The 14,521-nt window shown below is 37.9% G+C and overlaps 1 protein-coding gene across 2 annotated transcripts in view; it reads right to left on the minus strand.

Annotated features, from left to right (window-relative positions):
• Positions 1-14,521, minus strand: part of atrnl1a (attractin-like 1a) — a 342,626-nt gene that overhangs the window by 148,782 nt on the left and 179,323 nt on the right. For both annotated transcript variants that reach the window (XM_085477017.1, XM_085477018.1), the window contains one exon: positions 4,852-4,913. In XM_085477017.1, coding sequence (XP_085333143.1) covers positions 4,852-4,913 — 62 coding nt within the window. The remainder of the gene's footprint in view (positions 1-4,851; positions 4,914-14,521) is intronic.

The raw sequence follows: 14,521 nt of genomic DNA on the forward strand, positions 1-14,521 counted from the left end.
ATGTTGTCCTGTTTCATGTCTATTTGTGCTGATTCCTTTAAATGTCCACAGCAAGCTCTACTGTATATAGACAAATAAACAAGATGGGTAAGCAAGACATTTCATCCCATGTAGCTTCCCATCATCTGTATTCTTGCTGCTTTAAGCTGATTAATGTGTAAATGTGAAACTCATTCTATCTTTTGACTTTTTTTGTGTGCATAATCAACGATGATATACTGCTAGACTGGCTGCTGAACACTGCCTTTCTACTATCGGGTCGTTAAGTCTGACGTCACTAGCCGTGTCTGGGCCTAAGCTCCGCTTGCAGGTCCATATATCAAACGATCACTATGGCATTACTGAGAGTTGAAAAACTGTCTAAAGTCTTTCATCTTTAATAAAATGATCAGTGTTCTGCTCTACCAGGTGTAACAATTGAGTTTAACATCCAGGCATCCATGAAAACGGAATTTATGACATTTAACGGAGTTAGAAGTTAGCAGGGAGTTAGCTCGCTAGCTTCTATCTAAATACAATATAGCTATATATAGCTGCGGGCCCCGGTCCGGATGGGCCTGGGCCCCCTTGCCCTGGTGGGTTCCAGAGTGTGGGGGTGCCCACTGGGGTCACCCACCCACACACGCAGGGCTTGGGGTGCAGGTATGTCACGAGGGTGCAGGGAGGCACTCCCCCTCTGTCCCCTTCTGGCCGCCTGTGCCTCAATTTTATTCTGCAACCTAGACATCCACATTACTCACAGTCTCACATAACACACACATATGGGGCCTTGGGGGTGGGCACATTTTACAGCATCCAGAGGATGGTCGGTGTATTTGGGGCTCTACTCAGCTCTTCCCAGGAGGGTGGCACGGTCCCCCCCCCCCTTTGGTGGTCCTCCTCGGGTCCTTGTACTCTGGGGCCTCTGGATATCTGGGGCCTGGATCTCCTCCATACCTGCTTCATACCCTGGTGGACGGGGCTATGGCTCCCCACACTCCCTAGCAGATCATTACATGGAGAAACCTTTGGAATACAAGCATGCTGATCCACACAGGTGTGCAAACAGGTGTACACACGTGTGTTCACAGCCTTTCTTGGCTGCTGCCTCAAAGCACATTGTGCGCTGTCTATCTTGCATGCTGCACAACATTGTTTATTATTTAGTATCTACTGCTAGCTAGTTTATTGTGATGGTGATGTTTTTTTTATTATGTTGCTCTTTGTTGTTTGCTTTCTCTTCTGTTTTTTTTCTCCATACAGGTGACCCAGGTGTTTTGTTTGTTTGTTTTTTTCTTTCTTCCCCCCCTTCTCACCGTCTCTTCTCCCCTTTGGTTTTCTTTCTCTCCCTCTCTTTCTTTCATTCTTTCTCCCTGTCCTATCCCCCAGTCATGTCTGTCCCGTTTGTAGCAACTGAAAATAAAATAAATTCATAATTATAATAAAGGTCAATCAAATGGACCAATATGGCAAGGCCATGATGATCCACTTGGTAAAATAAATCCGCTTGGCATCTTTCTTGGCCTCAAGACAACAATTCTGATGGCTAAAGATCCAAACGGGACACAAAAAAAATAAAAAAATAAAAAAATAAATAAATACAATATAGCATGTTCTGACTGCGGGGTTTTGGAAACAAATTAAAACGTACAGCTCTGTTATCACTTCCAACGTAAATGAAGACAGAAAACTAAACAGCAGTGACGTTTGTAGGGTTACTGAAGTTTTGCTAGCTGGTATATAATGATGTGCTACGTGACCGCTAGCGACACAGCTATGTTAGCATAATATACACAAGCTAACTTTTTTCCCACTCGATAAAAGTTAACGTGAGTGTTCTCGGTGGTCAGGAACAAATGTAATCGCATGGCAGGATGCTGTAAAAGGACCAAACTTCAGCCAGGAGAACAACTGAGATAATCCATCCACAATATGAGGTTAGTCATTCATATACTGCTGCATGGGCTGGGCTGTAGCTACAGCCTAAGGTTTTAAAAACTGAGCTTAAATAAATGATTAGCAGTAATAAAAGCCGAGGGAGGTCAACAGTGATCACTGACTGTTTTAGGAGTTTTTTGAGATTAAATAGAAGAAAATACAAAACATTAAACATGTTAACAACACAAAAGCCATATTAAACACAGACTACTTTAGGCCCGGAAGTAGGATTCGTCACGTCATCACTTAACGACCGGATAGTTATCATAATGTGTGGATAATGTGGAGCCAAATGCAGACTTGCAGACAGAATGAAGAAATGGACAATGAACTTTTATTAGAGTGAGGCAGGTAGTCTAACAAGCAACAAAAAAACTAATTCCAGAAAACCAAAAATTACAAGTAACAGGGGAAACATAGTTTTACAGCTATAAATCGTAATTCTGCACCAGGAAGATGATTCCAAAGAGCTTTTAGATGAACATTTGGCACCCAATCTCACCACAACAGGCAGCGTATGTGCAGTGTGCCATTAAAAATTTTGAGGAAACCAGATAAGTGGAGGACAAAAAAACTACAGCAGATGAATAACATCAGAAAGTCTTGTCCTTAAGAAATTGGAAAACAAATCCAGCAAAGATGTGACACAGGGCCTAAGCGATGCACCTGGTCCTTGGCACCTGGTTGATCCATCTACTGTTTGCCAAAATCTCAGTGGAAACGTGGCTGTCAAGAAGTTCATAAGGAAGAGAAATGGAGAGGAAAAAAGTGGGGTATGGCAAACTACACAAGACCTGGAATGAAGATCAGTGGCAACAGATCTGATGGAGTGATTAATCCAAATCAGAAAATTTTGGTTCCTGGAGTAGGTCAGGAGAGAGGTACAGCACTGATTATGACAACCATTTGTAAAGCATGTAGAGGAGGCTCTGTCATGGTTTGGGGTTGCATTTGAGGCAGTAGTGTTGGGGATCTTGTCAGAATTAATGGAATTATGAAAATTTGCCAAAAAGATTTCAGGCGATGTTGAAAAATAAAGGTGATCATATCAAATATTGATTCCCAAACTCATTAGAATTATATAAATTCTGTTTTTTTCTCATAATAATAATAATAATAATAATGGATTGCATTTATATAGCGCTTTTTGGGACCCCTCAAAGCGCTTTACAATACCACTCTCACATTCATACACTGGTGAAGGCAAGCTACAGTTGTAGCCACAGCTGCCCTGGGGCAGACTGACAGAAGCGAGGCTGCCATATCGCGCCATCGGCCCCTCTGGCCATCACCAGTAGGCGGTAGGTGAAGTGTCTTGCCCAAGGACACAACGACCGCGACTGTCCGAGCCGGGGCTCGAACCGGCAACCTTCCGATTACAAGACGAACACCCAACACTTGAGCCACGATCGCCTACATATACACTTTATTTATATGTATGTTTGCATTTGTTTCAGTTCAAACTGTCTGAACAAACACATGTCAAATATCATCAAGGTATATAGTTAAACATGGTAAAACCTCATCTGTGCATTAAGTGGCATTCTGAGAGGCGAACATATTTTTGCTGCTTCTGGGGAGTAAATTGATTTCCAGGTTCTTAGGATTTCCTGGAACTTAGTGGAAAATAAAAAATAAATTAAGCAATACAAAAGATGATTCCTCTTAGGCCTACCCTCTAGAGAGTTGCCAGAAAGTCTATTTTACACAGTTGGATCAAAGCTTGTCATCCAAGTACTGGTAATTTGGTAGTGGGAAATCTTTAATACTCTCCCACATGAAAGACTATAATGCAACTAGAAAAGGAAATGACGAGTTATTTCTGTGGCTCTGGTCACTCTTTTTACACTTAGCCTTGAAAAACTTAATTTTAGAAGGAAAGAATTGCACTGAATGGAAGTGCTCGGTAATATCCCAGAAGCTGTGATTCTCAACTTGATGGCTGTTGATGACCGGTTACTTTAAAAAGACATGCATGTGCACTAGTGAACTACAAGGTACGTGAGCTGTTAACAAACCTACATTCATTTCTTCGTGTTTTATTTAGCTGTTTATCGTCATTGTTATAACCACTATTATTGTATTTATAATGTGTTTTTTAACAACCCAGAGATGATTAAAGACTATGAAGAATCAACCATCTGGACACAAATAGTGTACACTTATAGTCTTCTTACACGTATGCAATAAAAAGTATACCAAGGGCAAGTATGTCATAAATATTACTATATAAATTAATCTTTTAGTGAAAGTTTCCTCACTTGCTATGATGGCTTTATTATAATAAGAGAAACATAACAAATATAGTAAGGAAAAACTCATAGTTAATTTCACTGGATTCTTAGGTTTCAGCATTTTGAGTTTAGATATGAAATTCATATATTTTCTTCAATTCAAGTGAGTGAGAAGGTATGAAAAACAACTATAAAATTCTTATGAGCTTATTAATAATGCACTGGTTTTTCAAAGATTGGGAGCCCACTAATTAGCTGATTTGCAGGTCAAAGCAACTCATTTGGATACTTTTTAAAGTTTTTTGTTTCATGAAACCTAAATTTTTTAAGTATTAAGATTTCGAAATGATTCTTTTAAGAGCAAGCACAGCAACTTTATACATTATACAAACAAAACCCTTCATCTTATTAATCCTGCAGGTTTTCTTCAAGATAAAATTATGTTTCAATCAATTGTGCATCCATGCTCTTTCTTAGCAACCCACACTTCTCCTGCAGAAGGTAACACAGCTGCTGAGGGTGAAGTGTCTTTCCTGAGGCTGCTGCCTCCTACTGTAACTTTGTGACTTCAGGTTAGAGCTCAGTTGAGCAAAGATCTTCTGGGAGCTGAACCACTGAGCAGCAAAAGCCCTACAAGGTGCTCGGCATGAAAGAGTCAGTAAATAAGTAAATATAACAATAAAAAAAAAAAAAAACTTACCTGAAGAAGGTAACGAAGAACTGCACCAGGTCCATGATGCTGTTGTGCTGAGAGAAAGCAATCTGAGACAAGACAAGAAAGGGAAAGAGAGTGCAAGAGGTTAGTGCAAAATGTACAAGTTTGACTTTTTGCCTCTATATGACCTTTGAACAGCAGTTAAAATGCTGATTTTCTTCTCCTCCCATTTGTGATTGGAACTTTTTCCAACAAAACTTCTTCCTGCAAATGTAAGAACAACACAGACTAAAATCGACACAAGTCACTGCACTGCTTTTTTATTGCTCCTTTTACAGAACACTGGAAACTAAAACAGTATCTGTTAAACATCTTTCTTTATCCAAGGCCAGCATTCAGACCTCTTACAAAAAACCATTGGTTTTATTCCTGCCTTTTACATTCAAACATGACACAAACACAAAGAATACAATGTGATGCACCACCGTATGGGTTGCAGGTTATTATAAGATTAGCCTGTGACTAAAAGCTTCTGGCCTTTTGTGTTCTTCGGTATTCTGCAGCACTTTGTTCAACAATTGAAATTTGACAAACCTACTGCATGCTATAGCTCCACTAAATCAACTGGCTGCATCATCCATCATGTTCTCTGTTCTGGGATGCTGGTGCAGTGTGTGACACTCTGGTGTTCAAAGCCACAGATATAAAACATGTCGACTCAGTCAATGCACACTGTGTATTTATTGTAATTATTGGTAATTGATTTTTCCGCTTGTCTTCAACCATGCAGATATTAACTGGTTTAACTTTAACAGATTATTCTATATTTCAGTAAAGAAAAGCACAATTCCATATTAGTGAATACAACATCCTGGCTGATTATCAAACAATGTTTCTTTATTGCTTGTGGAAACCCAAGCTTCCAATTTACTATGTTTCCAATGTCTGCTATACTAATTAAGGCTCATAAAGTTAAAAAAATATGATATGCCCTTTTTAAAGTGGCCAAAAACTTCATCTAGTTTGTGCATGTTTAAATGAGCCACATTTTTGTACTGTTTTTGCAATATTAAAAGATGTATTATCTATATTTCCACTCGCCACTTCATCAGCATACACACCCACACATATTCCTAACAGCATGAAAGCCATCCTCACCTCTCACCTCATCTCATCCCTCACTCTGTAACTCAATACAATCCGTGTTTATGAACAGTTGTGTGAGTTTACTGTGTGTTTTTCTGTGTCTATGTAAGATGTGCCTTCTGGCTTCAGAGTACAGTTTTGGCTCTCAGATATGAAAACTCTTGAAAAGCCACTGCAGTCTATGTCTCAAATCCATCATGTTAAGAGGATTATTTATTACAAAAATAATTGATTTTCCATTCACTTTCCTGTCCTGCAGGGACAACAAAAAGCTGATATTTCAGTTACAGTTAGAAGGCACAAAGACTCCTCATATGGATCAATGCTCTAAGATAAATGACCAAATGACCAAGTCAACCAAAGACGAGCGGTTAATGAGGATAATTTAAAAAACAAAAAAAACAAAAGGAATATTGGTGTACAAAAGTAAAACTCTCAACAGCACAAATTTACTGACGGCTACTGGTTGGTGGTTTGTTTGTTTTCACTTATGATTTCATGCCAGCAGCACAACCAGTACAGAAGTACTGGGGAAAAGTAGTAGTCATCATCTTAGAGCAAGTATTGGTGTGCCAGTGCACTGAGCAAAATCACTGCTATTGTTTCGTAGAAAACTAAGAGTAAAGTCTAAGAATTGTAATGACCATCTTAGAGCTTTGATCCATTTAGTAATTAAATGGAGTAATTCAATTAGGAGGTCTGCTTCACAGGAAAACTGATTACCTGTCAGTTTCTTCCAAGCTCAACCAGTATGACTGTTACTAATGGTGTTTCCCAATGTCTTATCCACTCATTTAAAATATGGTTACATTTAAGAAAGTGAGCATTCTTGGTTAAGAAAATACAAGAATGGAGAACTGAAAAGTTGCACAGCAGCAGACCAAACAACAATTGATTTGTCAAAGTCCCACTAAGATGACTGCCAATTAAAAACCTTTTCACAAAGGAGTTTTTTTCAACACCTCAACACGTAATGTGTTTGTATTTGCTGCTATTTTGACATTAACATAAATAAAAAGCTTTTTTTAATGGTTTTACTGAACAAATGCAAATTGTAGCCTTGAAACCTTTAGGTCCTCTTTTAACAGCAATAGCCTTCATTAGATTTAGCCTAAAATTGCTTCTGACACTTCCACATCATCAACTGATGTCTTGATGGCACACAGCAGGCATTTCCACAGACGTCTAAATTTGGTAAAAGTTAGTGACTTGCTTTGGAGTTTCCAAAACTTAAATTTAGTTCTCTCTCAAGCACTCTGTTGAATATTTACTTTGGTTTGGTTTATTGTTTAACCCTCCTGCCATCCTTTAAAAAACTCACACCCATCACCCTAGGGACCATTCTCAGCCACGCCATAAAAAGACCATATATCCATATTTTATTCCACTTTAAATTAGCCAACCTTGTAAAACTACTTCTCCCTGAAATATTCATGTAAAGTTTTAATTATATTTTCGTTGTTTTAACCCTTCAAATCCCAGTGTTATTACATGAGCGCCCTGTGTTATAAGCCCCAAAAACCAAAAAACGAAACTAAATATTTCCACAAAAAACCAGTTGAAGTAATATGTGATTGTCATTATAAGTAGGCCTTTAGATGGACCAAAGATTGGCACCAACATACATTTTGACCTGCCATTATTTTTTTTGCATTTTTTTTGCAATTTAAAAATTAAAACTTCAAGGCCCTGAGTCTTCATTGACATCCAAGAAAAGAAGAAAAAATAAAATCATATGATGATAATTTGGGGTTGAAAAATAGCGTTTATAATGGAAGTCAATGGGCAGAAAATGGTCCCCAGGGTGATGGGTGTGGGGATTTCTGCTGCTCAGCCATTTTAGGCTGATTTAAGGAATTCACACTGGAATATTAACATTGACAGGTAAAAACTATCCTGTGGCAAGTTTGGTTATATTCCACTGAACACAGTGGAAATGGCAGCCATTTAACACATAGCAGTGGCACAAAAAGGTCCCAAGAAGGCAGGAAGGTTAATTAGATCACCTACAGAATGCGCTCATAAGCTTAAGGAACTGCTGCCCAGATGTTCTTGTGCAACATGTCCTAATGTCATTTCTAATTCTTTGATCCCACAGTGATTGCAAGACAGCCAAACAACTATTCCATGATGCTGCATCCACCATGCTTCTCAGTCAGTTTTTGGCAGTGTCTCTTTTCTTAAAGGAACTTTGTGCATTTTTGCCAAAAACTTCAAATTCTCCTTCACCATCCACAGAGCTTCACCCGTATACAGAATAGCAACAGCCCAACATTTCTTCCATTTGTAAACTGTTTGTCTTATTGTGGATTAATGAACGCCTATGTCTTTAGAATAGCTTTCTTTGCATTTTCAAACCTCCAGGATATTACATAATGATTATATTAAGGCCCTAAGAAAGTTGTTGTGAACAAGGCATAGTTCATACCAACCAATCCTCTTGAGAAGAGCGTACTTTATCAGTATGTGTTTCTTTATAGGAGCTCAACTAAAACATTGTCTTACCTCCTTAACTAGAACACCTGAGACCTGTGTTTTTGTTTATTTGTTGAGTGAGTTTGTGCATAAAAGTGTGACTCACATGTAGATGAAGATCAAACCATATTATATAAATAACAAATGTGTCATTCATGAAGAAATATCACTTCTTCCAACTGTAAAGTAAATTATGTTTATAAGGACAGCTTATGCTTTTGATATTAAGTGTATTGGAATAAAAAAAGATATCCGAGGAGAGACTATGACATCTAATTACTATGAGGACATGTTGCCCTCAGAGTTTCTCTTGAAATTAAAAGCTAACTTTAGAATCTAATAAATTCTTAACAATTAAACTTTAGATGTCTTTAAATGTGCATCAGTAGTTTAATAAGAAATCATCCTATGCTAGACAGACCCGCACTTTCTTATTCTTTTTCATTTTTACGTTAAGAGGCGAAAAGTCTTTCATTTTGTACTAATTGTCTTTCAAAGGTGTCAAAATCTTACACTTTCTCTCATGAAACTTTAAGATAATATAAAAGAGGTACAGGCAAAACCACTTATGTACTTAGTAGCACTGAGTAGTAGCACACAGTAGACTGTGAAAAATGAATTTAAAAACATTAAACCACTGCAGCTAACTGGGGTTGTAAATTATAAAATAAATACTGATGGGACGCATCAAAATAACGGCACTGTATTTCAGCCATGTTCAACATGGGGATACCTTTAGATGGCCCTAATAGTCAAAGAGGCTGCGTCTTTGTCTTTGGTGAATCCTTTGAGACTACTTGGGAGGGAAGAGGGAAAGAAATGGGGCAGAATGAGCTTAAGAGGTTTACCAGCACTTGTGCAGCAGGTAAAATGGCCTGACAGTGAAAAAGCTGCAGAAAAGCTGATTTTGGTCCAGTGGGACACAGCATTAATACAGGCATCAGGGAGAAAAGAGCCTGGCTTTGCATTCAGGCTTCTACTGCAGCAGTTTACATCATTCCCCCCTGACAATATAAAGAGTTATTATGAGTGTACACACATACTGCAACAAGGTAAAAGAACAAAACAAAAAACAAACAAAAAAAAAGCACACATTTACTGTCAAACAATGGATAAACATCCTGTACACTGAAAAACAAATGCAACAAAACAAACACAAACTTGCACAGTGGACAAATTATGATCGCTGCACTTAATGCAGTAAGTTTAAACTGCTCTTAATTTTTCTCTCCCGCACTCATGAGTCCCATACCAGCTCCAGCCAACTACCATCATTTCAATTTACAACAACTGCAGTCGTTAAACAACTATAATCAATAAGATGTTTAGACCACACCCTTTTCATCCCAGCACACACCACTGCAGAGCCACAAACGAGAATCTAACACGAGGACAAACACATAATGCAAGCTTAATGTGCACATACATAGAATGAGCAAATTACCATCAGACAAGTATAATTTGGACAATTTAAGTATAACTTAATTCATTTCAATAGTGACAAGAAATGCACTATATTTGTGCAACTCTTACTGAGATACAGAGGAGATAATTCTATGGTCGTTTTCAAGCTACTGTTTTTGCTGGTTTCTTCAAAGCAAACTTAACTGTGTCTCTTGACAGGTTTTATATGCTTTAAGTAAAAACTGCAGAGTGGTGTACAGCAATACTGGCATTTAGATTTTGGCAGCAAAGACCTGTGCACACTTATCGTTTGGCAGTTTGCCATGGTGTAACTTGCAGCATTTTTTAAACACAGAACTGATGCATATAAGAAAGTGCCCTAAACTATTTGTATAACCATGTTGTTATCCTGCTACCATTCTTTACATGATGTAATTATTTTATGGAGACCTGTAGTAAGTCATTTTCAATATCAATCCTTAGCAATAAAAGCCATGTCAATAAAATCGCATCAAAGACAAATGTCCTGTGACAATTTTAGCCTCATTCACCAAGACAATGTCACATCTTGGTGATGTTGCCTTTTTTCCTATATTTTTTGTAGGAAAGATGTTCTGAATGAACATCTTTGTGTGTGTTTTAAAGTGATGCTTTGTCATTAAAAAGGAAAGTTGGGAAACCTTTTGGTACAAATCTAGGTTTTCTGCTTCTGTACAGCATGGAGAGGAGCAAACTGTCAAAGGAAATGAGATGGATAACATAAATGACAGTGTCCTTACTGTGAACAGGCCCAACAGCCTTTAGGTTGACTTTAGGTCTAGTTGTTGACTAGTGATGACAGTACATCTGAGTAAAACACACTTTATAAATACTATGTCAGTCAGTCACCTTTCTCATGCACTGTGTGTTAATAGACCTCTCTGCTTTGAATCATACTTCTTATAAATCTCTGGCTCTCTTCCACAGCATGTCTTTATCCTGTCTTCCTTCTCTCACCCCAATCGGTTGCAGCAGATGGCCCCGCCCCTCCCTGAGCCTGGTTCTGTCGGAGGTTTCTTCCTGTTAAAAGGGAGTTTTTCCTTCCCACTGTTGCCACAGTGCTTACTCATACGGGGTCATATGATTGTGGGGTTGTTCTTCATATGTATTGTGTATTATTGTAGGGTCTACCTTACAATATAAAGTGCCTTGAGGTGACTGTTCTTGTGATTTGGCGCTATATTGAATTGAAATGAACTGAATCTGTGAAACTAACATATGAAACAGCTGGTTGGAGCAGGAGTGATAGAAAATAAATAGTAACTGTACTTCTAATAAAGGGATTCTAACACAGGACTAATATAGGAAGTCCAGTTTCCTTCTTTTATTTCTCAAGATCTCAAAACTACCATGATCTGGATGACTGAGAACCTACAGAGATAGTGGGACGGGTAATTTCTCAATCACATGAGGCCCCCAGGGAACAATAATCCCATCCAAAAAGGGCTTAAGACAAATCAATGTCAGATACTGTAATGGTAAGTACTGCACTCCTGAAAGATTAGACATCGTTAGTGAAATTTACATTGAAAAAGAGCGATTACATGAGTCACCACAGTATATGCTATTTATGGAATGGAAAGTGCTCCTGTGTGCTTTGCATGTTGAATTATTTATTGCTACATAGTTTTTTTAAGCCCGTTCATAGTTTTGATGTAGGAAACAGCTCTACTGAGGTTAGTGGTTTTAGTTTAATATACTGCAGCTGTTGTAATAATAATAATAATAATAAAACAGATTCTGTTTTTCACAACAGAATCAGTGAATTTAACTTCAACAAAATGGACATAGCTACAGTGACATCACCAACTAGTTTTCGGCTCATTTTAAAGCCTTAACATCAGCATTTTGGCCAATGCCATGTTATTGGTGTTTTGAACAAGAAGGGTGGAGTGCTATGTTGTTAACATTAGCAAACTATTCTACAAAGCTGCAATAATACACTGTGGGGGTGTGGCACAAGCACACATAGCGCTGTCAAAATAGTTGTGCATTTATTGTTGGAGTTCGCTCAAACAAACATTTCAAAAATTACAGAAAATTTTTACGAGAATTTTCAAATGAGTTTCAGACATACCTCAAGTTAAAAAAGAAAAAGATGAAGGATTCAGGAAAAAGATCGAATTCATATACACCGAACAATGATTTAGAATAAAAGAGATGCCTCAGTATATTTCACTTACGGATTTAAATGACTATAACATAAGAAGAACTGATGTTTCTATTGCGATATAACAAAGCTTTGAAACAGTACGGTGAGTGCTGCTGGAGCAGACTTGGTCCTAACAGAAACTGCAGCTACAGGAAATACAGCAGGGAGAATGGGTCAGAAAAAATACTACAGAAGGGAATTCTCCAAAACTCAGACAATAAACACTGAAACAACCCACACATCACAGCACAAACACATGATAGAATGTAATTGTTTGAAGGTCAGGGGTCAACCGGCTAGTCAGAACTGCAATTACCAGAGAAGAGAGTGAGAGTGAGAGGAAGGACTGGGAGGGAGGAGTAAAAAATGAGAAGAACAGGAATGACATAAAGAGGGCTCCAAGGACTCCAGTGCTACAATCCAGTCATTATGAAGGGACTCCGGTGGCCCTCTGGGGACAAGCTTAAGAGCTGTGACAGCAGTGGGCTGCCTTTGATTTCCCTAACCCTGAACCAAGGGCTGCTTGTTAAAACGTGGAATAAAAGAAAGTGCTTAGCTAATCAATACAGGAAGGTAAAAGGAAAAGGAGAAAAATAGAAAGGGGTGCACCGAAAGGGGAGGAGGAAATGAGTATACAGAAAGTACAGAAGGAAAAGAAGATGGAAAAGAGCAGCTGAGGAACTTTTCTCACTTAATCTTCATCAAGGCTGCAGGGCAGTGGAACTATGGTTCATATTAACTGAAAGAAACAGTCCATCACCGGGAAACTACTTTATAACACAGAGACCCTGATAGATACTCAAACCTATAGCAGCTGAAAACAGTAAGTGGAAACTTTGGAACTCATGTTTGACACAGACTTCAGGCAGTAATGATGAGGAAGGCCTCAATGTGGTGCGCATTTTTGGGAATCTTTTTCTACAAAGCCAAAGAAGAATAAATTGTTCACTCAAACCAGCAATTGGGGCCTTTTAATTATAAAAACTAGTTCATGGAAATACTACAACAGTGGTTTGTTTGTGTTTCTGGCAAACTGATAACTTAATCACACTGAGAAAAGCAACAAAACAAAGGGATCAGTATTGAAGATAACACTGAACAGAGTGACTGTTTGCTAATATCCAGAAAAAGTGAATATGCATAATTAAATATCTATGATTAATTGATAATTTTGATAATTTGCCAACCATTCTGTCTAAAAAATATGTGTGCTACTACATTCATAAGCCCTACTATGGAAAAGTCGTTTTAGTCTATTAGGTGGGTGCCAGGCAAAGTGATGGCATCATCAGTTATCATAACTGATAATGTTTTGTGGCTATAAATTAGATACTCATGCAATTAAAATGGCAGCACTTTTATTAAGTTGTTATACATGCATAAACATTACAAATATACCATTTAATCAATTCATAGGTGGTTGCTAGGCAGCACAATGTTGTTAGATAGCCGATCCTCAGAAGCCTAAGATGTACCTGTGTGTCAAGTTTGGTTGCGCAAGTGATTGTGTAGGGGAGTTAACAGACAAGCAGAGAGATTGTGTATTAAGATCCAAATCAAAGGTCTCTTTTTATGTTTAATATATGCAACGTATTTGAGTTTAGCCACTATGTTTATCATAACAAATATCAACCTTGAGCAATATAGCAAGGGTATTTTTAAAGACTGAAATAAAAATATTGTTCAACAGTCAGAAAGTTAAGTACATATTTCATCTCCCTAACTGCCCTTGTAAATATGCATGCGGGAAGCATAAAGCAGAGTAAGAGCAGCAGAAAGAAACCTGTGGAGCACTGAACAGGCACCAGTACCAACACATTTGTCAGTGATTGAGTCAAATACAGCATAAAAAAGGAGGTGTGGAGTAGGGTTTCAAAGCGGCTTGCAGATGTACAGTATCTGGAGGCTTTACCAATCTGCTGATAGTGGCTGGCTGTGCAGTCATCTTATCTATTTGCATTAGCTCACTTGACTTTAAAATATTCACTGGCCTGTATGCTCGATTTTAGTGTATTAAGAGTATTAAAAGAGGAATCCTACTCCCCACCTAAGTGCTATTTACTAAAGTAATATTAATAGTAATTTAAACTATAAAACCAGCTTAAGTGTAGTACAGTATATTTAAAAACGAAATTCTGAAGGTATTTGTAAAATGAGTATGGAAATCCATTAAAACAATCAAAACAATCAATATGTTGGGAAATATTTCTTACATCCACACATACATGTCTCCTGTACATCTGGTACAAAAATAGTCTAAGTGAGAAATAAATATGCTAAAACTATTTCATACAACTCTATATTAGTTTTAGGGTTTAAAGCTTTATAACAGCCCAAAGCAGTGAGACAGTGCTCAATTATAAAATGAAATTGAGAGTTGCTTATGAAGCATATAGAAATCATGTACACATGCTAATATCAGCATGTTAAACGAAAAGCGATGTGTTTACAGTGCATGCTCCCTCAGTATTTGAATATTCATAAGAACCTAATGACCAA

The sequence above is a fragment of the Copadichromis virginalis genome, linkage group LG13 (assembly GCF_057382275.1).
Source record: "Copadichromis virginalis isolate Kocher_CV1m ecotype Utaka linkage group LG13, C_Virginalis_male_GT1.1, whole genome shotgun sequence".
Classification (NCBI taxonomy): Eukaryota; Metazoa; Chordata; class Actinopteri; order Cichliformes; family Cichlidae; genus Copadichromis; species Copadichromis virginalis.